Source organism: Bombyx mori, chromosome 4 (genome assembly GCF_030269925.1).
Source record: "Bombyx mori chromosome 4, ASM3026992v2".
In the NCBI taxonomy this organism is placed as follows: domain Eukaryota; kingdom Metazoa; phylum Arthropoda; class Insecta; order Lepidoptera; family Bombycidae; genus Bombyx; species Bombyx mori.
This window is the reverse complement of record NC_085110.1, coordinates 14,062,821-14,085,956: the sequence shown is the minus strand read 5'-3', so window position 1 is coordinate 14,085,956 and position 23,136 is coordinate 14,062,821. Positions and strand designations below refer to the sequence as shown.

The following is a 23,136-nucleotide window of genomic DNA, read 5'->3' as shown; positions in this document are numbered from 1 at the left end:
TATCTAATAGGGTGCCTCTTTCATACACATTTACATTTTTATATTCAATCATCATTAAAATGACATGAGCTAGTTCAATAATTCAATCACTCCAATATTAAATGTTTACTTAATAATACATTTTTAATTAATTTTATTTGTTCATATTGCTACAAAAACTGTATTTTTTAAGTTAGACAATTATCTTCAACTAGTTTCTATTGTGGTCACGACCCTCAGTAATGAGGAAACGACAAAGAAGAAGAAGAAGTTTCTATTGTTAGTTAACATAAAAAAAAACTGTGATAATGAGCTTAAAATACATTGTTAACTTTATGAATAATCTAGTAAGTCCAAATTCGAGTTTATTATTAGCGATTCAGAGGTTCCGTTAATAAACTGTTTGGTTCATCTTAAGACCTTGATGGTATCATATGAGCGTATTGTTACAGAAGACACTTTTTGTGGACACGATTCCAAATATTTGCAATTCATATACACTAATAGTGTCAACGTAACGTTGTAAAAGTAGTTCCTTTTTGTTGTTGTTTCATTCTTTGAGCTACATTTTTTTGTTTATTTCTCGTAGGAATGCATCGTCGTCTGCGTGATCTCTTTAGAGGAGGTGCACGTCAGCCCTGAAACGGTCCCTTACGCTCAATGTCGCGAAGTACGCACCGTTTCCGCTGCCGCCTCCAACATGGACAAGATTACGATAGCTGCTAGCGCTGCTATTTGTGGTACCATCGTAGTCGCCGTATTGATATTCGCCGCTGCGTCACGTCGAAGATCACGCACAGTACATCGCTTGCACGCTCAGATACCTGAAAAACTGCCCAACGCCTGTTGTGGTGGCATCACCGGAACACCGAGTCCCAGTGGACCTCTATCTTCATTAGCTACGCTCGGCGCATTTGGAAAGCAGCGTGAGTGGGATCAAGTGTCAGCCTATAGCGCACGTTCGATCCCTCGTGCACGCACTTATACCGAACCGGCCCCCCCAGATCCCTTACCCGGTCGACCAGGCCGAACACGCTCTCTAGCCGAAGGCCAATCCCAACACAGCTACTCTCACTCTGGCAGATACGGACCACCGGGTTATCCCGGCAGCCTACTAGGATCTAGAGCTGGTAAGTTACTTAACGCAGCAGTGCAAAATGTGATCTTCTAATAATTATAAATTATTTTTGGAAATCATCAATATTTTAACTGGTTATGTGCAATGTTGCTTTAAGTTTTTGGATTCATAATCGTATCTTCTTGATATTTAATGGTTTTAATGCTATCGGGCTATTAATCAGAATATACGGATCTGCGACTCAACCTTCTCAAGCTGCTTCTACAGCTTACCTGTCAAACATCGGTTCTACTAATTTCCTCACTTATTTTCCTAATTAATTTCCTAATTCCAACCTCCAACTCTCGAGTTACTATTTTAGGTATTAATGGTAGCACATGTTGCAAGAGCTAGTACCCCAGTACAGTATTTAGAAGTTGAATGACAAACAAACGTACAGAAGGATTTGATATATATATAAACATAACTAAATATGAGTTAAATGTTTCAGATCTTCGACAGTCACGTCAGTCGTTGGGAGGAGCATCAGAGAGAGCTTCTCGTCTATCGTTAAGTGGCGCGGCAGGAGGCGCTACGGGCGGTACTGCAGGTTCCCGAAGAAGACCGAGGTCAAGGTCACGTCCGGCGAGTCGATACAGCGTCGGATCGTTAGGAATGGGATATTGCGATACATCCGATAATTGGACAGATCATGATATGGACATATACATGGCTCGAAATCCGACAACACGCAGTGGACTGGTGCCATTATAGCGTGCGGGAGTGACGGTGCGGGGAACAATGACATCACGCGAGAGTTACTCGTCCTCGTGGAAAACAACAAAAGAGCGTACTTCGTGGTGTGCTCATGAGAAGCGAAAGCACCTTCGCAAGGTACATCATTCTCGCCGTCACCGACACAATCATGGAAAAAATTGCGTACACGGACGAAAATACAAGATGTTATTTGACTCTTATGCCGATTTGGTTAAATATTAAATTTTACCAGTTAGAATAAGCTAATTACTAGTGGTAGAGTGTATTGTAAGCACTCAGTTAAACTTGTAGGTACCACCGTCCTGCCTATTTCTGCCGCTAAGCAATTTTATATACTTTGCAATTTAAAAGGTAAAATAGGAATTTTGAATATATTTCCGTCATGTAAGATATCGAATTTCAATACTTATTTCAGTATAGTTTGATAACCTACAAGATTTGCCAATTGTTTTAATATTTTACCATACTAGTTACAACAAATTATGGTATTGTAGCTTTATGATAAACTTAATTTTACCAACTAAATTGATTACAAAATACTAGTTAAAATAGGGCATTGCCTTATACCAATGATACCAATGATAACAGATCCATATAAAAAGAATGTGAATGATAAAAAATAATAGTCAACGTTCACTCAGAGTTCTATTGACTTTAGAGAATATTTTCAATAATAGTTCTACTTCTCAGAGGTATTAATTTTTCGACACCGTATACGTATAGTAAGCTAAAACCACAGACTCTTCACAAGAGAAATATTTTACGAGATGTTGCCAGCATCGACATGAATCAAATGTTAATGATATAAGTGGTCAGATTTAGCACTTACCGTTTTGTAACGCCTACAAAAAGTACGGTACATAAATAAGTAATACTAAATAAATAAATAAAAATCTCATCCAAATAATAGACATTGAGATATACTATAATTACTTAATCAATTAATTATCAAATCTATATATTAGTATATTTCTATCTATTTATAACTATTATAATAACGTTATAAAAGAGTCTTCTATAAGATGTCTACACTTTCAATATATTATTATGAACTTTGAAGATATTCCTTACAAAAACCAAACAAAAATCTATACTTTTTAGATGACCTGACCCTAAGGTCTTATTTTAATAACAGGGATTTATGTCAATCAATATAAACAAAATAAAAAAATAGTATAAAAAATAAGGTATTTTGCGGTTTCTACAATAAGATTGTTTTAGACATATTCATTTGAATACTGTCGGAATATATACAAAAAAGGATTTTCTATGATTGTTGCATCAAAAAATGCAAATAAAAAAAAACAGTAAGCTCGCTTTGCACAAAAAGTGTCGATTTGGTTCGAGCGAAATGAACGAGTCGATATCAAACCAGTTAATATAAGTACGTATAGGTTATCCGTTATAGGATTGTAAATATTTATTTAGTAATAAAAGTATTTTAGTTAAGAGATATATTTATAACCAAAATAAAAGAGCGCACAATCCAAATGGTGCTATCTGAACAGTTACAGCTGCTATATCTTATGTAATTTCATTTGGGTCATTCTATTGTCCATTAATGTTTAACTTGGCAAATTTGTAGTAAGCATGTAGATTTGAAAAAATTGAATGACAATAAATTTTAATGGTTAATATTTTGTTTTTCTATCAATTATCTCATTTTCCTACACTTAGCCTGTATTTTTTCTAGGTTTTTTTTTTTTAATTGCTTAGATGTGTGTACGAGCTCTCAGCCCACCTGGTGTTAAGTGGTTACTGGAGCCCGAAGACATCTACAACGTAAATGTGCCACCCACCTTGAGATATGAGTTCTAAGATCTCAGTATAGTTACAACGGCTGCCCCACCCTTCAAACCGAAACGCATTACTGCTCATGGCCGAAATAGGCGGGGTGGTGGTACCTACCCATGCGGACTCACAAGAGGTCCTACCACCAGTAATAAATTTAGGAATAAATTTGAAGACATTTAAAATATGTGACGGCATAATCCATTGTATGACTTATCATTATGTTGTATGAGTTATTGTTTTTCAATCACAATTAATCATTCTATTGTGTGCAAATTTAAATCATATGGATTCAAAAATTGCTTAATATTCAACTATTTTTTTTTTAAATTAAAAATAGATAAGTCCTAACGTATGTAGTTGCAGACTAAGAATTAGTAATGCGGAATAATAATCATTCGCTTGCTTACCCAGGAACTGGTATTTGCATCTCCCATCTATACTGCAGCTCTTGAATGAATTCATACCACAAATGTGCTAAATATGAAAGACCACCAGCATCATGCAGTTTCGCTGCAGTTACTGATAATCTCCAGACGAGGCAATCTTCAGGGCTACTCTTTACATAGCTGCATAGCTTAGATCCATTACCATCCTAGAATTAATAAAAGAGTTTTGTAAAAAATTATACTGATTTTTTGTAATTGATATTGTTTGTTGTGTTGTGAGTTTAAATATTACATATTAACGATTGCAAATTTGTCCAAACTAACACTATTAAGAGGAAATCTACATTTGTTTCGTTGAAATATTTTCTAGAAATACATTAGGCAAATATCTGAATTGTTATCAGTATTATGTATTTCTTAGTCCACTATTCCTCAATATCATGGGCTATAATTATAATAGTAAAAATGCTTATTTTTTTAAATTGTTTGTACATCTAATGTATGATAGTAAAAAAATCCTTATGATTAAAGGATGCATGGGTTGTTCTATTTTGAGTAGCAATAGAGATAAAACTAAAACACAATTATGGTCACTTTTCATTTATCTTACCACTCAAAAGGCTAAATGAGACAAGATCTTGTTCTCTGGATCACGGCTCTGAATTTCTTTTATCCACTGAATTCGATTAAGAAGATAATCAATTTAACCTTTCCAAAATTTTGCCATTCCATTATTTAGCTAATGTCACTTAAACCTAAAAAGTTTTATTTTACAAACCTGTTTAAATTCCATTTTCAAATCAGGAGGATAAATATGAGTGCCATCTTCAACAGCATCAGGAAATATATAGTATAAAAGGGGCATTAACAGTTCATCTGATATAGGCCCCTTGAATTCAGATGTATGACGACCATGACCCATTGCAGCCTTCACCAATTTGGATATAGTAATAGGAGCTTCTGTAATCTTGTTTAATGGGTTAACTAGTCCTAGACTTTTACTCAAGCCAAGAGTGTCCATTAATAGATAAGAATTATCTAAGAGTTCCATCACCTTCCCTATTAATTCTGACAATTGGAAATTTATATTTTCTCTCATCTTTAAAGTTAGAGTCCAGGTTGGTGCCATTAATGGATCGATATCTGAAAACGTAGATGATTCCACTATTGTGCATTCTCTAAATTTTGGCCATATTGCATTAAGTAATACACTTTTTGTGGGGTTCTTATCACAGCCAAATGGCAGTTCAATCAACTTCTTTACATCAAAACCATCTATAGACAAAAACTCGTTTGACTGTGTTTGCTGACCCCATGCAAAAGCATCTAAATCTTTCAATTCATATGAAAACTTTGTTGAAACAACAACAGCATCCAATGCCACTGGTGAAGCAATTTTTGACTTAAATAATCCAACGAGGCCAGTTAAGTGGGAGCACTGATTGGATATCCTCTTTAAATGAATAGTGTCAAAGCTTATCTTATATTCATTGTCTTCATAGAATCCTAAATAAGTATGTTGCCAGTGTTCTCTTATCTTAACAAATAAAGGTACACCACAATCAACATTTGCAAATGCTATGTTTAAACTACTCATAACCAGTTTAATTAAACTACCTTCAACAAGTGCTACATTAGGATACAACATTAAATATTGTTTTAAACCAAACCAGTTTGACACAGGAAAGGGACTCTCGTCACTGTCATCCATAAACCTAGTCGTGGCTTCCCAAAGTCCATCTTGGATTTCGACCAACAATGATTTATCACTTGATTCTTCAGTGCTTTCTGGTTTACTTTTACAGTTCATATAATTATAAGAAAGAGTAAATTTCTGTCCTTGATAGCTTATTTCTTCGCTTTTTGTAAACCATTTTTTTGCATGATTTTCAACAGAATGCTTAACCATTGTGGATTTAGACAGTCTCCAATCAATCAGTACCTCTTCTATTCGTGCTACAAATACCTCCCATTCTGATACGGTAGTAAAATCTTGGTGGTAAATGTCGTATTCATCTATTTCTTCATTCATTTCTAAATCAACAACTCAAATATTTTATCTCTACGTTTTGTCGTATATTTGAGTTTAATTTCTGCAAATCTCTATTAGAACAAGTATAGTTGAAATGTTTGTGAAGAAAACAATGAAAACATCTGTTTCTGTTTTGTTCGGTACCAAATTTTTTTAAGGGATTTTATGACCTGGTAATTAGACCTTTGGTCAAGTCTTATTTTAACTTTAATGATAACTTTTTTAACTTTAAAAATGATATTATGAAATGAAATAAAGTTGATTATTATGAAACATGGCTTGAAATGAAATGAAATGAGATGATATGGGATGAAGTATAATCTCAGTAAAATGGTGATCATTTACTGAGACTTTTTCAGTGGACTTTTTAGAAGATCCTGAGAAGTTACGTTCAGCGACTTTGTTTCATTTTCCCCACATTTGTACACTTTCACAGATACTAAATAGTTAGTAAACCACCATTATTACACATTTAAACCTGAAGAAACACTAATTAGAAAAAATAAAACAAATCACACAAATTCACTCCTCGCGTTCCCGCCAAAAAGTCTCGGTACCGTACCTACCAACTTCATAGTCATAGATAATACACAACCTAGTTTTGTTTTTTACGATTTAAGACAGTAGAAGTCTAGTAGGTACGGTAGGAATAGTTCAATTTTTCCAACTGGAAAGGCATAGCTATCACACCATAATATAGCCTTATCATTTGTAAATTCCATTTTATTGAAAATGTAATGGAACGAAATGAACTGTTGTTGATTAATTTGAGACATTAATCAATTGGGATGAAATCAAATGAAACGATATGATATGGAATGAAATATCGTCTCAGTAAATTAGTATTTATTTAAAAAAGAAATCGACGTTAGGGCTGTTTTACAAACACGTGGCGTTGTGACCTCCGCTCTAGAGGGGAACGGCGCCCCCACGAAGGATTAATTCGAGTGCGGAGGCTCTAATTTCGGTAATCCGTGCTGGAGGCGTGGTTTCGTCGATTAGTTAACCCGTCCTACGTTTTCAAGACTGATGAGGCGATCCACCCTGTTCCTGCGGACTGGAGCCGCAACTGAGGACGTGACACCTTCCTGCTGACGCAAGTTCTCACCGGCTACGTTTGTTTCGATTGGTACCTGCACCGTGTCGCCTGCAGAAAATCGCCGGCGTAGTGCCACCACTGCTACGATGAGGCGGACACCGCAGAGTACACCCTCGCGGTAACAGGAGAAGCACCTGTCGCTGCCGACCTTCGCTCGACTTCTGTGAGTCCACCATCTCGCAAAAGAAGGCGGTGTAACGAAAGAGGGAGAGCTCTTCCGTCTCTACATCGACCCGTTGTTGTCGAGCCGGGGATCGGAGGACACAGTACGAACGTATGTCCCAGCCCTTCTGCGAGAGTGCAAAAGAGTCGCTTAGTGGGTATAGCCTTAAGCTCGATTCCATGGGTAAGCGGTCCGCTTTCAACATCTACGGACCGTCCAGTCCCACATTCCAAGCGCGCCCTGCTGGAACGTGGACCTCGTAGGATGTTCGGCCAGTACAGTAAAAAATAAAGGTAAGTTTTTCAAGAGTGAAGTAAAATAGAATTAATTGAGGTTAGTTATGATAAAATGAAATTATATTTACTTAGTGAAATGATAAAAATTCACGGAAAAGAAACAGAGCAGCCACTTGCAGCTTTTTCGTTTTATTTTCTTTTAGATAACATTTTATCTGTTAAAGATATGGATAGAACAGTTAATAAAAATTACATGTTAAGCATGCGCGAAGAATTACGCAATTTATTTAAACAAATCACGCAACATCACTCCTTGCATTCTCACACAAAATTCCGACCATCGACATTTATTGTGATTATCATTCACCTGTTTCCATAGCAACTACAATGCTTAATTTTTCAACATTACATTTCAGTTCTCCATATTTCAATCATTATAATTGGGGATTAAACTCGAACGTAATTGGACAGGTTGTTAAATAAATTCGAACGTTGTGATTATTGTTTCTTGAATACCTACTGCGATAAAGTACAAAATATAATTGAACAGCACAATGTTTAGAGGCGATAGTTCACATTCTTTAAGTTATGAACAACAAGCAAAGTTTATAAATGACCGTATTACTAGTGTTGAAAAAAATTTTGGTGAACTGTGTGTGGCATTTGGTAATTACACACGAAAAACTGCCAGGTTAGTTAGTTTCTGTATATTTATCTAAACATGAAGTATTAATTCTTATTTTATAATTCTATTATAATCTATAGCATCATTAGCCAAACTATAAGGTTTGTCAAAGCGCGGGTTCAAGACGAATACCGTGTTTATCGAAACATGTGATACATACTATTACATACGTGTTAAAAACAAACAGCTATTTCGGCATGTAGCTCAAATAAATTAATTATTTTAAATAATACAATTCGTGAAACCGCGGTAAATATGAAAGTAATGTCATATTAAAAACTTATCATCTATAAAGATTCTACAAAAGAAGATTTATTACATAACATTCGATTGCGTTTAAAAGATTACATTTCTAGTCTTCTGTAATTACAAGGTAAAGGTAAATGTGTGACAGTCATATTTACCCATCAACGCCCACTGGAAGAAATATACTTAGTTATCCTATTACCACCTACATTATCTACATATTCCATTAAAGTTATTTTAGAATGTGTAGTTTTCTTTTCAAATCTGACGATACAAAGCTCTTCGTCTTCGTGGTGCGATACGAGAAAACGATCGCCAACGTCCATACCATGTTGAATACACCGGTTCTCGTCCGATCACCGAAGTCAAGCAACATCGGGCGTGGTCAGTACTTGGATGGGTGACCGCCTGGGAACACCACGTGATGTTGGCTTTTTGTTTTGTTTTATTTGTTTTGAGCTTCGATCAACAATAGTAACTAGATAAAGGGATACGTACAAAATTAAAGCAAAAACTGTCCGCGTGAATATATACTTATATAGCTACATTCGTTTACTAACAAACGGAGAAAAAAGTTTTGAAACACTTTTACTTTCAAACTAATAACAACTATGGCACCTAGTAATAAAGTCACAAATCTCCAAAACATTATCTAATACTTACGATCATTCGTCACATAAAACGAGCAAAGCAATAAATTACTCCTGTCACTTACCAATAAAAAGACATATTTTAAACAACTTTTAATGTTAAATCAATCTTAAAATACAACAAATAAAGTAACTTTTCCCTTAATTGCTCTGAGAACTAACATCGTTTTGCTTTATTTATTTTTGCTTCTTGAAATGCCGATTTCTATTTACTACAGGAGGTAAGGGAGTCGCGCTTAACACTAAAATAATTTATTAATGAATTAAAGTAAAAGTTTAGTTGTTTACTTTTTATGTTTTGGAAATGTATGTTTGTTAGTATTTATACATTACTAATTATTTTATTAGCGTTACGTTTTTGTGTAATATATATTTTTAAGTTTTCGCGACCAGTGCACATAATAAAACAACGTTTAAACGGTTTCAAGCGTGGTATTTTTATTACAATGTTTCGGCCACATTTCAGTAGCCGTGAGCACGGAAGGCAAAGATGTCCATTGTCAATAAGCGGAGTTCTTAGCTGGCTTATAAAAGTCATCTCTTGTTTCTCTGGCGACAATCGAGATCCATTCTGCACACGTGATTGCTAGGAAAGCTAAAATAAAAATGGAAAGCTAAGTATCTAATGAGAGTCCAACAAACAGACACAAAAGCAGCATTAACCAATTTTAACCAACTAATTTTGAAGTGCTGCTAACAAATTTTAAAAAATTATTACAACACAAATCTACTCCATGCATTTACTGTTCTGTTAAGCAAAAGTTTATCCATGTGTTGGCCGAGCCTTGGCCAACATTTGTAGCGGTGGTTAAAAATCGGTAATTTTGTTCAAAATTTAATATTATTTATAAGTTTAAAGCTTACAATATAGTTTATACTTCATGTACTTACCGAAAGTAAGATACTCCGGCCGTTAAATTGCTTTTTCGGGCCTTATTTTTGCAACTTTTGAATACACACTGCGGTATTGTGAGACGGGTTGACATTGGCTGTGTTTGAAGTGAACTAAACAAAATAAGAGCTCACATTTCAAGTGCGCTGTTATTTGACGAGACGGATTTTATGCACCGACCCGAAATCTAGTTACTATTGTTGATCGAAGGTTTTGAGATATCGTAACAATGACTTTTTGAAGGCGCAATACGACAAACCATTCGCCAACGTCCATACCATGTTGAATACACCGGTTCTCGTCCGATCACCGAAGTCAAGCAACATCGGGCGTGGTCAGTATTTGGATGGGTGACCGCCTGGGAACACCACGTGATGTTGGCTTTTTGTTTTGTTTTATTTGTTTTGAGATCTCGTAACAACACTGACTTTTTGATGGCGCAATACGACAAACTATTCGCCAACGTCCATACCATGTTGAATACACCGGTTCTCGTCCGATCACCGAAGTCAAGCAACATCGGGCGTGGTCAGTACTTGGATGGGTGACCGCCTGGGAACACCACGTGATGTTGGCTTTTTGCTTTGTTTTATTTGGTTTAGGATCTCGTAACAACACCGACTGTTTGATGGCGCAATATGACAAACCATCCGCCAACGTCCATACCATGTTGAATACACCGGTTCTCGTCCGATCATCGAAGTCAAGCAACATCGGGCGTGGTCAGTACTTGGATGGGTGACCGCCTGGGAACACCACGTGATGTTGGCTTTTTGCTTTGTTTTATTTGGTTTAGGATCTCGTAACAACACCGACTGTTTGATGGCGCAATACGACAAACTATTCGCCAACGTCCATACCATGTTGAATACACCGGTTCTCGTCCGATCACCGAAGTCAAGCAACATCGGGCGTGGTCAGTACTTGGATGGGTGACCGCCTGGGAACACCACGTGATGTTGGCTTTTTGTTTTGTTTTATTTGGTTTGGGATCTCGTGACGACACTGAGTTTTTGGTGACAAAATACGAAAGTACGATCACAGAAGTCGAGCAACATGAATAAAACCAACATTATTGAGACGTTGAATAAAAAATTACCTTTTCTAATTCAAGGTTTGTATTTAAGCCGAAAATAATTAATACAAGTTTTAGCGATCTATGAAGAAATAAAAAGCGAAATTTGTGTTTGGAAATAAATTTCAGAGTAGGTTGCATTTTTATAATTTGGGTTCTGAGGACCAACCTGCGTGTTTATATATGTTACGGTAAAAAAAAATATTTCTTCATAGATCGCTAAAACTTGTATTAATTATTTTCGGTAAAAGTAGATATTGCGGCAAATGTACACATTTACCGGAAAATATTGCGTAGTAAGTAGATATTGCGGCAAATGTACACATTTTCCGGTAAATGTGCACATTTGCCTCCTCGTTTGGGTAATGTGCATTCAACTAACATTTACAATTTCAAAGAAGGGAAATGTGCATTGAATTCACAATGACCATGTCGTTTTGGTAAATGTGAGCATGGCATACAAAATACGAAATCGCAAGTGGTAGTAATTGCGCATGCGCATGCACACCACTACAACCTAACCTCACCTAACCTACGCAATATTGTATAATGTGCAAAGAAAAGTATGTTTTGTTTGTCATTAACTTTTTTATTTTAATAATTGTCGTTATTAAAACTTTTTTATTTAAATAAATATTTAATGCAACAACATTATTAATTTATTTGTATTCCAACTTTTCTTAAAACATGAAGGTAATAGTATTATACATTTACCAAAACGTGAAGGCAAGAGTACACATTTGCCCGGAAATCTATATCTGAGTCGTCTATTATCAAAGCCGGCAATCTGACTTTTGAACAATATTGGTAAATCAGAAAAACGAATTATTGACTTTGTATTCCATTGGCAGTCACAAAACTCTTCGGAACGACATCTTAGATAAATAACAGGTTAACTATTAACCTTTATTTAATGCAGGTTTTGAACCGTATTCTTTGAAGGAGACGATTATATTCAAATCAATCTGTATTGACATATCAATAACATTTTTTTGTCCAAATGCACAGATTGCCACCTTTGATAATAGACGACTCATCTATACTAATATTATAAAGAGGAAAGATTTGTTTGTTTGTTTGTTTCGAATAGGCTCCGAAACTACTGGACCGATTTGAAAAATTATTTTTCCATTAGAAGCCGACATTGTCCCTGATGAACATAGGCTACTTTTTTTTTATTTTATTTTTTTGGTTTCATGTGTATTTTAATGTTTCCGAAGCGAAGCGAGGGCGGGTCGCTAGTGTACAATATACTTAGTCTGGCCATAAATACTGTTACAAAGGAAAACAAAAAAAATTATATGGCAAATAACATTTATTACGTTTACAGTGTGTTAGTTTAATACATAAATATAAAACAATTTAATGTATAAAAAGCTTATTCGAAGTGGTCTCCATTGGCTGCAATACAGTCCTTTAAACGTTGAGGCCAGTTATCAATAGAAGCACGTACTCTTTCCATGGGAAAATTTTTGGAGTTTACTCCTTTAGAATCGATTTACATATATAGGCCCGGGGTATGAAAATTATGGGGACCAAAATCGTACTAGCATGTCACACGAAATGCGTTATGCGCCTGATTGGCTCCTGATTGCGTGATGCGTGCGCGCGCCAATCAGGAGCCAACGCGCGGCCGCGTTATCGCAGGTGACGCCGGGCTGCTGCGCCGGCAGTCCGCCACAAAGCCTCGTACTGATCGCGCGTTTCTCTCATTATTGTATTTTCATATATTTGTTAGTCGTTTGTTTTGTGTCTCGTTAATTTGTTAATAATCTGTAGTGTATCGTGTTGTCGTAATATAGAACTATTTCTCGTATTGTTTCGTTTAATTTTTTGGAGTTTACTCCTTTAGAATCGATTTACATATATAGGCCCGGGGTATGAAAATTATGGGGACCAAAATCGTACTAGCATGTCACACGAAATGCGTTATGCGCCTGATTGGCTCCTGATTGCGTGATGCGTGCGCGCGCCAATCAGGAGCCAACGCGCGGCCGCGTTATCGCAGGTGACGCCGGGCTGCTGCGCCGGCAGTCCGCCACAAAGCCTCGTACTGATCGCGCGTTTCTCTCATTATTGTATTTTCATATATTTGTTAGTCGTTTGTTTTGTGTCTCGTTAATTTGTTAATAATCTGTAGTGTATCGTGTTGTCGTAATATAGAACTATTTCTCGTATTGTTTCGTTTAATTTTTTATATCCAGTAAACTCCAGTCGTGCGTCGGAGCGGACACACACACTTTTTTATATCCAGTAAACTCCAGTCGTGCGTCGGAGCGGACACACACACTTTTTTTCACTGCCAATCGTACGGATTGTTTTAGGGACTCCAAATTATCATGGCGTGTAGAACAAGCCGTACTCTCTAAAACTGACCATAAATCATAATCCAGCGTATTAAGATCGGGACTAGACGACGGCCAGTCTTCAGCTCTGATGAAGTCCGAAACGTTCGTTTCCAATCAAGACTGCATAGACCGAGCTTTATGACCTGGCGCCGAGTCTTGCTGGAAGGACCATTTTTGATTGTTGAACATGGTGTTGTTAAGGGGCTTCACTACCTTCTCAAGATTGGCATCTTGATACACTTGTGCCGATGTTTTGATACCTTTTTCACAAAAGTATGGCTCAGTCACTCCCTTCATAGCTAATACCCCACCAAACCATCACTGAAGTCGGATAGTGCCCACGTTGCACTCTGTCGACTAATTGGGAAGCTTCCTTAGAGCTTTGAGCATAAATACGGTCATTTTGTTTGTTAAAATGTTGCTCAATTGTAAAAAGTTTCTCATCCATAAACAAAATTTTTCTATGACCTACCTTTGCGTACCGCTTCAGTAGTTGTTTCGATTTTACCACCCTATTCTCTTTTAAATTATCAGTTAAGAAATGACCAGTACGTCTCTTATAGGCTGCAAGTCCTAAGTCATCTTTTAAAATACGCGACATGGTTCTAGGTGCTATCTTCATCTCCCGAGATAAAATCTTTTGCTTTCGGACAGGATTTCTTCGAATTCTTTCCCTTACTGCTTTGACCACCTTTTTCGTACGAACACTACGTGGACGGCCAGATCTTTTTCTGACACAAACAGAGCAGGTCTCATTGCACCTATTAATAGCCCGGTACACAAACATTTTACTAATACCAAGCGCATGGAGAGTTTTAAAAATTGCATTTGGCTCCATACCTACTTTGTGTAATGCAATCACAGCGATTCGGTTCTCTTTATCATCCCACTCCATTTTAATATCGCAAAATATTGTACAATGTATTGGCGCCAAAATGAGAAAACTCAATGAGCAATCAAATAAAAATGACAGATTCCAAATTCAAATATAGTAGTTTGTTTATTTTTAATTGTAACAGTATTTATGGCCAGACTAAGTACATTATATTCAGTTCACATATACCTAACTTTTTCAAATGTGCACATTTACCGGTAAAAGTGTACATTTCCCAAGAGTGTACATTTACCGTAACATGTATATCTAGTACAGCTTTTTCATTGCTGTTTGACTATATTTACATTCAATTTAATTAATTAGAATACAAACAAAACAATAAAAGAGTGAAATATTAAGTCATGATACCTAATTAATTTTTGTGTGATATTTTTTTTATTGCTTAGATGAGTGGACGGCTCACAGCCCACCTGTTAAGTGGTTACTGGAGCCTATAGACATCTACGACGTAAATGCGCCACCCACCTTGAGATATAAGTTCTAAGGTCTCAAGTATAGTTACAACGGCTGCCCCACCCTTCAAACCGAAACGCATTACTGCTTCACGGCAGAAATTGGTTGGGTGGTGGTACCTATCCGTGCGGACTCACAAGAGGTCGTACCATCAGTAAAATCTATTCTATATTGATATCTTGCAATTTACTTACATTTTAATGAGCTTTCATGATGATAACGATGATAACTCTATTTAGCCTAGGACTACTAACAATAACACACATAGACATTAATAATTCAACTATGCAGATTAAGAGATATGGGTGACGAACTGACCAAAGTACTCAAAAGTTACGCAAATAATGAAATCGTTAATAAATCTTTAAGTACGGGGTTGGACAATCTTTCGGTCACCCTGACGGCTTTAGAAGAATATCGAAATTGTGAAGTACAACGGCTAGAAGCTAAGGTAATTTTATATCATTCTTTGCAATTGTCTCAGTGCATCAGCTCGGTTTCTTAGAGTATGACCTATTATCGTAAGTACTAAGTGTTAAATGGTTAATGAAACCTATAGATACCTCAAAATGTATGATTTCGAATGTTTTTAAAATGTAATTAATGGATATAACTTTAGAAAATAGTAAATGGTGGTCAGTATGTATTAAATACACTTGTTTTAATTATGAGTTACCTAAAAGCTTCACTATACCCTAAGTTTAGACATATTCATGTGTTTGATATTAAAATTATTTGGCTTAATAAAATTATTGGTTTAATGAAATTATTCTGCTTGCAGGTCATAGGTGAACTGTCGCAATATGATACTATATGTAAACATGCCAGAGAAGAAGTAAAACACGCAATGAATGTTAGAGACAAAGAGCTTGCTCGTAAGAAAGTCTTGGATAAAGCTAGGGAACGACAACCATTTAATAGACAGCAAGTGGTAATTTTCGTTTTCATTTATGATATTGTATTTATCTATACTTATTATTATTATTAATATTATAAAGAGGAAAGATTTGTTTGTTTGTATTGAATAGACTCCAAAACTACTGAACCGATATGAAAAATTCTTTCACTGTTTGGAAGCTACACTATTCCCGAGTGACATGGGCTATAAACTTTTTTTGAAATAAATTAGGGATCCTTAATAAAACTCCAATAATGTAACCCAAGGTGTAAAAAAATACCTAAAACATTCTTTACATCGCGTGTCCTGCGAAAACTATTCAGGATAGAATAAATTAATGTACTACGACTTTGTAGAACACATTATTATTTACAAAAAGTATCGCAACAGCATATTTCTCACTATTATAGTTACGCCGCAATAAGTGTTCTTTTATTTAAAAAAATAAAACAACGTCAAATATCGTTGAAATTTTTGTTAAAGACCCGAGCGAAGCCGGAGCTCCTGCCGCTAGTCCTGAATAAATAGATATAAGTAAACTAATTTTAGACTTACGCGGAATCGGAGTTTATGAAAACGTCAGCGGAAATGTCACGGAGTGCCAAAAGCCTGAGTGAACAGACAGAGTTCTTTGAAAAACGTAAACTACAGCAACTAAAGAACTTACTGTCGGATTTTGTTACGATTGAAATGGCATTCCATGCTAAGGCGGTGGAACTGCTCACCGTGGGCTATCAACAAATAGATGAAATTAATGATAAAGCAGATTTAGAGGTAAGATATTATAGCTTCTATGTCAAATTAAAATAGGGATGTAAAGAAAAAATATTTAGTATTAGATATTTTCCAAATATTCGTATAGTGTCTGAAATGGAAAAGAATCTTTTAAAATTAAATATTATGCTTTAATTATTTCTTTACTGGTGGTAGGACCTCTTGTGAGTCTGCGTGGGTAGGTACCACTATCCTGCCTATTTCTACCGCGAAGCAGTAATGCATTTCAGTTTGAAGGGTGGGGCAGCCGTTGTAACTATACTTGAGACCTTAGAACTTATATCTCAAGGTGGTTGGCGCATTTACGTCGTAGATGTCTATGGGCTCCAGTAACGACTTAACACCAGGTGGACTGTGAGCTCGTCCACCCACCTAAGCAATAAAAAAAACCTTTACTTCAAAATTCACACAGTTTAAAAACCTAAGTAACCGAGTATCAAAGCTATTTAAATACGGAATGTAATTAAATTACAACGATCATCCAAATACCTACTATTTTTGTGTAATATTATGTATGTAACATGCTGCGTGCATTTTCAATCGCGTTTCGTAAAGTATCCGACTCAATTTTAGAAAATTCATACAATATGTTCTCTAATGGCTATTTAATCTACCTACTCTACTATCTATTTTCAAAAAATTGTTCTAATTTCTATTTGAATATATAATTATTTAGAAGTTCGATAAGGTTTCGTTAAGGTCAATAATCTATTAACACATATTTTTAGCTTTTGAATACAGGTCTATCAGATAACGAGGAACCATTGGTAATTATTATGAATTATCGATTTTACGGTCATAATTGATATAAATAACGTTCATAATCAAAACGTTCATTCAATATAGAATTTTAGAAGAAAACTGCGATCTCCGGAGAAACAAGTCAGTACCGGTATATCAGCAAGATCATCATCACTGGCATCACTAATGACGCATTCACCAGTTAATAACGAAGATCCGGCGGTAAACCTTACTGCTTTCTATTACGCGTCTACCAATAGAAAATTAAATGTAGCTAATTAATTGATTGGCATCCAGTTTAACAATATGTATTGTAAAATTGAGATTTTATTAATATAGAGTTGCTTTTGTACATATATAATAATATAACATAATTGTTTTTGCGCTATTAATTCTATACTAGATGATGACCAATATATAATGCTATAACGCCATCTTGTTGTGTCTTTAAAGCGGTTATTTGCCCTCAATTAAGAAAAATAGTATTATTATTCGCCAATAGATGTCGGGAAGAGTTGATTATTGAAAACACGAATAAAACAACATTTTCTGAAAATAAATCGTAGCTAGATCGATTTATCGCCCCCGAAATCCCCTGTATACTAGATTTTATGAAAATCGCTGGAGCCGCTTCAGAGATTCAGATTATATATATATATATCTTTTTCAGGCTGTGCGAAAATTACGTACTCCAGAGAAATCTGGTGTTACGCGGTCTAGTTCTTTAGCAGCGCTCATGAACCATTCGCCTAGTAAAGATGAAGATGAAACAACGGTAAGGAAATGCAGTAATAAAATTTCACAAAACGTACCGTACACATATTTTTTAAATATTAAAAAACAATTAAACCTTTAGGGATCCAGTGAATCTTGCAGTGAAGAATCGTCTGAAGAAACAGAGTCGCGTTAAACGTTGCAGTGTTTAGTCCTTAACACGTTGATTGTAGTTATTATTAAGTAATACACGTTTTGAGACTGTGCATCTTTATTTGTCGAATAAAACTAATTCATTGCAACATAAAGAAATTTCATTTTACTACCAAGCATTATGTACGTCCTAGTATCTTAATATTATGATACGTATGTACCAATTCTATCTATTTTTATACCTACATACATATAAAAATAACGTTTTTAAGTTCCAATCACTTAGATCAGGGGTGAGCAAGTACACAAAAAAGCTCGATATTTGGGTACCTACCTCACGAGCTCACTGAAAGAAACCGTGTAGGTACTCATTTGTGATTATTTATTACGACGTAATGAAACTGAACCATTTTTGAAGAAGCTGATAACTGGTGATGAAAAGTGGATCACGTACGACAAGAACGTGCGAAAAAGGTCGTGGGCAAAAGCCAGTCAGGTTTCACGGACTGTGGCGAAACCCGGGTTAACTCGCAACAAGGTGATGCTTTGTGTGTGGTGGGATTGGAAGGCATTATTCATTATACGCTGTTATCAACAGGAAGGGCCATCGATTCTGAACTCTACTGCGAACAACTGATGAGAATAAAGCAAGATGTTGAGAGAAAGCGGCCGGAATTAATCAACAGAAGGGGTGTGGTTTTTCATCATGATAACGCTAGACCTCACACATCTTTAGCCACTCAGCAAAAATTAAGAGAGCTTGGCTGGGAGGTGTTAATGCATCCGCCGTATAGTCCTGACCTTGCACCTTCAGATTTCCACCTGTTTCGGTCCCTTCAGAATTCTTTAGGCAGGGTCAGGTTAACGTCACGAGAGGACTGCATAAACCAATTGTCGCGGTATTTTGACCAGAAGCCCTAAAATTATTATAGCAGTGGGATCATGTCCCTACCTACAAGATGGCAAAAAGTTATCGAACAAAATGGTACCTGCATACTTTAGTTAATGTAAATAAACTATATTAAATTTTTTTGTGAATTTTCTTAAAAAATGCGAAGAAACTTTTCTCCTAACCTATTATATAATTTAAGTATAGGCAATCATTAGTTGTGATGGCTCGTGCGAAAATGAGATATAGAGAAAAAGCGAAATGGTAAAGGGGCCCGTGGCGCAATTGAATCTGGACCCTGAAGAAAGCCGATCGCGACCGAATAGATGCATTTGAGATGTGGTGCCGGCGAAAGATGCTAGGAATTCTCTGGACAGCACGTCGCACGAACGTTTCGATCTTCCAAGAACTCAATATAAGGACGAGGCTTTCTACCATCTGCCTACATAGAGTTTTGGAATACTTTGGCTACATTGCCAAAAAGGTTGACAGTAGCTTGGAGAAGTAAATGGTTACTGGCAAGGTGGACGGAAGAAAACCACGAGGTAAAGGCCCAACACGTTGGACTGACCAGACCACTACTCTAGACACCACAGATCACAATCCTCTACACTCAGCGGCAGATAGGAGCAAATCGCGTAGTATGATCCAGAATAAACTCTTGCTGCGGGGAGGTGGTTACGACCCTCAATACTGAGGAAACCGAAGCGAGAAGAAGGAAAGCCAATAGAGAATTACTCAAAAGCAACATTAAAATCACTTATTTACTTTAAGTAATTAATATTAATTTATTAGAATTTATTAGAGAAACAATATAACGTATATAATCTATTTGTAGCCTTTGAGCAGTCAGTATTTATGTAAACTGATTCATTAGATATTTAACAAGCCTGTTTATTCCAAATCAAAACTTTCGTTTTGTAGGTATATTTGGTCAGGCCTATTGATTCTTCATTACCAACATGCAAACATGATAGTGCCATGATGTTCCTGGTACTGGTTGATACTAAATCAATATGCACCCACCCTTCTCTCTCATAGTTTGAATATTAAAACATGATGTGAACTATGAATAATAAAATTTAATTACAAAAAATGTGTCACAAATACAATTTGGTGTTTCTATACTAAAACATGTTTAAACACATTAATTTGTTGTGTACACTGTTTGTAAATCATTATTGCCATCTATCATTAACATTATCAAAAAATTATCCTTACAAGCTATGAAACAATTTTATTTAAGGCATTTTGTGTTATGCAAACTCAACACAAATGTTATCTTCCATGGAATCAATTACTTGCTTTCAATTCATATCATTTTTCACTAATTTTTTTTTCTTAACTTTGATATTCGCTTTATTACTATCAAACAATGGATTGGAAACAAATAATAAAGCATTATACTAATTCAAAGAACTACAACATCTATTTTAAATACTGGAGTTTAACAACACTGAAAACAAGAGTTTTACGTAAATCACCATACTGGTTGTATACACTGCAACAGCATAACTGTAATCATAAAACTGAACTGAAGGTTGTTGGTTGAAGGTTGGAAAGTTAAAGGTTGTTGAAAATTGCTGACTTTAGCTTATAAATACAATATACCAATGAAAACATTGAAATGATTCAATTTGATATACCTATTTCAAATTCTTTGGATGAGGTAGTTTTGTTTGGGGAAATTGTAATTTTAGGTTTAGTGAATATCTAGATTTTCTAATATACGTGATTTGCTGTGAGTTAAAAAGCTTCAAATATCTACAAAATTATTTATATTTATTGTTGATCCAGGCATAGATTATCTTGGGATGATATTCTAACGCAAATTGATAGATGAAAACTATTTCTACTTTTCATTTTCAACACCAGCTTGTGTCATAAGATCTGTAATATTCTTTTCCAGTTCATCAACTCTGCTTCCCATTTCATCAATTCTATTTATGATTTGATCAGACATACTTTGAAATTTATCTTGCATGTTTTGTAGAAGTGATTGTACCTGAAAAAAATTTTTTTACAAATCCACTCCGCAAAATGACATTTCAAAGTATTCAAGAGGTGATTTCATTACAATACCCGTCTAGTGGGTTATAAGGGTTTTAAAGGTGAATTTGGTTTAAGTGACATTTTTGCAACGTTGCAGGAAAGCCATTTAAAGTTTACATTAAAAAAAATATTTATAACAAAAAACTTCTTCAGCTATTTGAATGAGAAACTTAATTGAAGTTCAATTAAAAACATCAAATTGTTGATGCCAATACCAAATAAAAAGCACCATTAATTACAAAGATAGGTATTAGGCAAAATATCACTTAAACCAAATGGCCTTTAAACCCTCAATATACTTTTAAGCTAGTACCTTGAATCTCATTATTAGTCTGATAGTTATTATCATTTAAAAAACTGTTAGTATTTCGTAACACAAGGAGTTCAGACTTCAATTACACATCTGCCCCTATATTTATGAAAAATACTGAACACACAATTTACATATCAAATTTATGTATATCACTATCTCTACAAAACATTTTATTTTTTAAATGATTAATTTAACACTTCTACCCTCATAATTAAACAGCACATTTTATTCCCATATTGACATCTTAGCTGTAACCAAGAATATAATTAACCTAATATCAGATACTACTACATAATCGGTGCAATTTTTGGAAAATATACTTTTCATATCTTGAAATTGGGACTGAAATATGTACCTAACCTTAGCTTAGCTTATTTAGGATAACGGTACTATTTGAATTTTTTTTTAGAATATTGTCCAACTATTTAGTTTAATTTTGGAAACACGACTTATAATAGATTTGATATTTAAAATTTGTCATAAATCAATCAGGCTTTTCATCGTTTACCTTTTTAATAATCGTTTGTAAAACCAACAAGGAATAATTATTATTCTAACCGAATACTTTGTAGAGAATAAATAGAACGATAAGTTATTAAATAAAATATTTCACTACAAATACTAAAAACTTACGTATTGTGTCACTTCCTGCATATTTTTTGGATCGCTGGCTGGTGTTGAGTATTCATTTTCTGTGTTTTTAACAATATTGTCAGGGTTCGGTTCTGCCATATTAAAGAAAATAAAATATATTCCAACGTGAATGCTCGTACGTGTCGGAATATACTCGTAAACAAACTAGTGGTTGTGGTTACAGCTATTGCATGTGTAGGTATAGGTAACAGTAGGTAATGTGTCACTCAAAAACTCGAAACATTGAAATCATAGATTATACACTTAATATTTGAGATTTAAATTCTGTAAGCTAAGTACAAAGCGATGTTCACAGTAGATCTTTACTGTATTATCTATGGTCGATCTTTCTACTTGGTTTCGTCGGACTTTTTGGCGGGAACGCGAGGAGTGAAGTTGTGTGATTTGTTTTATTTTGTCTATTTAGTGTTTCTTCGGGTTTAAATGTGTAATAATTGGAGTTTATTAACTGTTTAATATCTGTGAAAGTGCACAAATGTGGGAAAATGAAACAAAGCCGCTGAACGTAACTTCTCGGGATCCTCCAAAAAGTCCACTGAAAAAATCTTAGTAAATGACCACCATTTTACTGAGATTATATTTCATCTCATATCATCTCATTTAATTTCATCCCAGTTGATTAATATCTCAAATTAATCATCTTCATTTCATTTCACTCCATAATATCATTCATCATAAAAATATGAATATACATTAAAATAAGACATGACTTAAAGGTCTCAGTTACCAGGTCATAAAATCCCATAAAATTGGTTTCGTCGTACAAAATTCTAAAGTTACAAAATTCCAAATTTAAATAAATCTAAATTGATAAAAGGTCCCTTTGTGTAAATAAATCAGACGTAGTTTTGTACGTTCTTTGCAACAAATCACAAATAGTACTTATAGATACGTAGTAACGTTATCATGCTTTCCTATTATATTTACTTGACTCCGTAAAATCGATTAAATGACCCATGAACAAATATATTTTGTTTTACTTTTTCTTTGAATCATCCATGGAAAAGTAAAGGTAACTTAGTACATAAAATTGATAAAGTGAAGATAGTTCACAAAGACCAATATTTTCTAACAAAGACCGAAACCGCATCTATTGCTTGAAAATAGTAGCTTATTAAAGCTATTGTAGCTTGTTAGAATTGTAAATAAGCATACTGTGTAGAAAAATGGAACAAAAGCGC

The 23,136-nt window shown here is 35.1% G+C and overlaps 4 protein-coding genes, 1 long non-coding RNA gene and 5 other non-coding genes across 13 annotated transcripts in view; 7 read left to right on the top strand and 3 right to left on the bottom strand.

Annotated features, from left to right (window-relative positions):
- LOC105842314 (leucine-rich repeat and fibronectin type III domain-containing protein 1-like protein) overlaps positions 1–3,448 on the top strand; it is a 28,482-nt gene extending 25,034 nt beyond the window's left edge. Inside the window, exons 4-5 of the mRNA XM_012694553.4 lie at positions 569–1,109; positions 1,548–3,448. Of these exons, the coding sequence (XP_012550007.2) occupies positions 569–1,109; positions 1,548–1,810 (804 nt within the window). The 3' untranslated portion in view covers positions 1,811–3,448. The remainder of the gene's footprint in view (positions 1–568; positions 1,110–1,547) is intronic.
- LOC101741024 (rab3 GTPase-activating protein catalytic subunit) overlaps positions 1–6,555 on the bottom strand; it is a 36,940-nt gene extending 30,385 nt beyond the window's left edge. The window contains exons 1-3 of one of the 2 annotated variants that reach the window (XM_021351203.3): positions 5,664–6,555; positions 4,772–5,136; positions 4,015–4,199 (exon numbers count right to left, since the gene is read on the bottom strand). In XM_021351203.3, the coding sequence (XP_021206878.2) occupies positions 4,015–4,199; positions 4,772–5,136; positions 5,664–5,733 (620 nt within the window). In that variant the 5' untranslated portion in view covers positions 5,734–6,555. Of the gene's footprint in view, positions 1–4,014; positions 4,200–4,771 lie in introns of both variants that reach the window. The other variant, XM_038010494.1, reaches the window with a different exon arrangement.
- Positions 6,556–6,788: 233 nt separating this feature from the next.
- On the top strand, positions 6,789–18,206 carry LOC101740882 (CBY1-interacting BAR domain-containing protein 1). Of its 3 annotated transcripts, none has more exons than XM_062668342.1 (7): positions 6,789–7,580; positions 15,059–15,218; positions 15,549–15,698; positions 16,215–16,439; positions 17,286–17,402; positions 17,851–17,955; positions 18,037–18,206. In XM_062668342.1, exons 2-7 carry the CDS (start codon positions 15,069–15,071, stop codon positions 18,088–18,090), a joined length of 801 nt encoding a protein of 266 aa, XP_062524326.1. In that variant the 5' UTR covers positions 6,789–7,580; positions 15,059–15,068; the 3' UTR covers positions 18,091–18,206. The 3 variants fall into 3 exon arrangements, with proteins under 3 accessions (XP_062524326.1, XP_062524325.1, XP_004930896.1); XM_062668341.1 differs by lacking the exon at positions 6,789–7,580 and adding an exon at positions 7,807–8,214 and having other exon boundaries at positions 15,137–15,218; XM_004930839.5 differs by lacking the exon at positions 6,789–7,580 and adding an exon at positions 7,811–8,214.
- Positions 8,769–8,887, top strand: LOC119628492 (5S ribosomal RNA). The gene has a single exon (XR_005244656.1). It is a non-coding gene; the product is annotated as a 5S ribosomal RNA (ribosomal RNA).
- Positions 9,517–10,244, bottom strand: LOC134198811 (uncharacterized). Its single transcript, XR_009973027.1, has 2 exons — positions 9,996–10,244; positions 9,517–9,699 (listed from the first exon to the last, which is right to left on the bottom strand). It is a non-coding gene; the product is annotated as an uncharacterized LOC134198811 (long non-coding RNA).
- LOC119628494 (5S ribosomal RNA) lies at positions 10,261–10,379 on the top strand. Its single transcript, XR_005244658.1, has one exon. It is a non-coding gene; the product is annotated as a 5S ribosomal RNA (ribosomal RNA).
- On the top strand, positions 10,455–10,573 carry LOC119628487 (5S ribosomal RNA). Its single transcript, XR_005244653.1, has one exon. It is a non-coding gene; the product is annotated as a 5S ribosomal RNA (ribosomal RNA).
- On the top strand, positions 10,649–10,767 carry LOC119628478 (5S ribosomal RNA). The gene has a single exon (XR_005244648.1). It is a non-coding gene; the product is annotated as a 5S ribosomal RNA (ribosomal RNA).
- LOC119628477 (5S ribosomal RNA) lies at positions 10,843–10,961 on the top strand. Its single transcript, XR_005244647.1, has one exon. It is a non-coding gene; the product is annotated as a 5S ribosomal RNA (ribosomal RNA).
- Positions 18,207–19,998: 1,792 nt separating the features above from the next.
- Positions 19,999–22,182, bottom strand: LOC101741780 (heat shock factor-binding protein 1). Its single transcript, XM_004930845.5, has 2 exons — positions 21,935–22,182; positions 19,999–20,941 (listed from the first exon to the last, which is right to left on the bottom strand). The coding sequence occupies exons 1-2, from the start codon at positions 22,031–22,033 to the stop codon at positions 20,789–20,791; spliced, it is 252 nt and encodes an 83-aa protein (XP_004930902.1). The 5' UTR covers positions 22,034–22,182; the 3' UTR covers positions 19,999–20,788.
- Between the last annotated feature and the right edge of the window lie 954 nt (positions 22,183–23,136).

What these genes read in the sequence shown, in the direction of transcription:
- LOC101740882 (XM_004930839.5), top strand. Translation starts at nt 8,078, where the DNA reads ATGTTTAGAGGCGATAGTTCACATTCTTTAAGTTATGAACAACAAGCA. An exon ending in TACAACGGCTAGAAGCTAAG is followed by an intron (nt 15,219 to 15,548) that starts GTAATTTTATAT and finishes TTCTGCTTGCAG; the next exon opens with GTCATAGGTGAACTGTCGCA. An exon ending in TTAATAACGAAGATCCGGCG is followed by an intron (nt 17,403 to 17,850) that starts GTAAACCTTACT and finishes TATCTTTTTCAG; the next exon opens with GCTGTGCGAAAATTACGTAC.
- LOC101741780 (XM_004930845.5), bottom strand. Translation starts at nt 22,033, where the DNA reads ATGGCAGAACCGAACCCTGACAATATTGTTAAAAACACAGAAAATGAA. An exon ending in TGCAGGAAGTGACACAATAC is followed by an intron (nt 20,942 to 21,934) that starts GTAAGTTTTTAG and finishes AATTTTTTTCAG; the next exon opens with GTACAATCACTTCTACAAAA.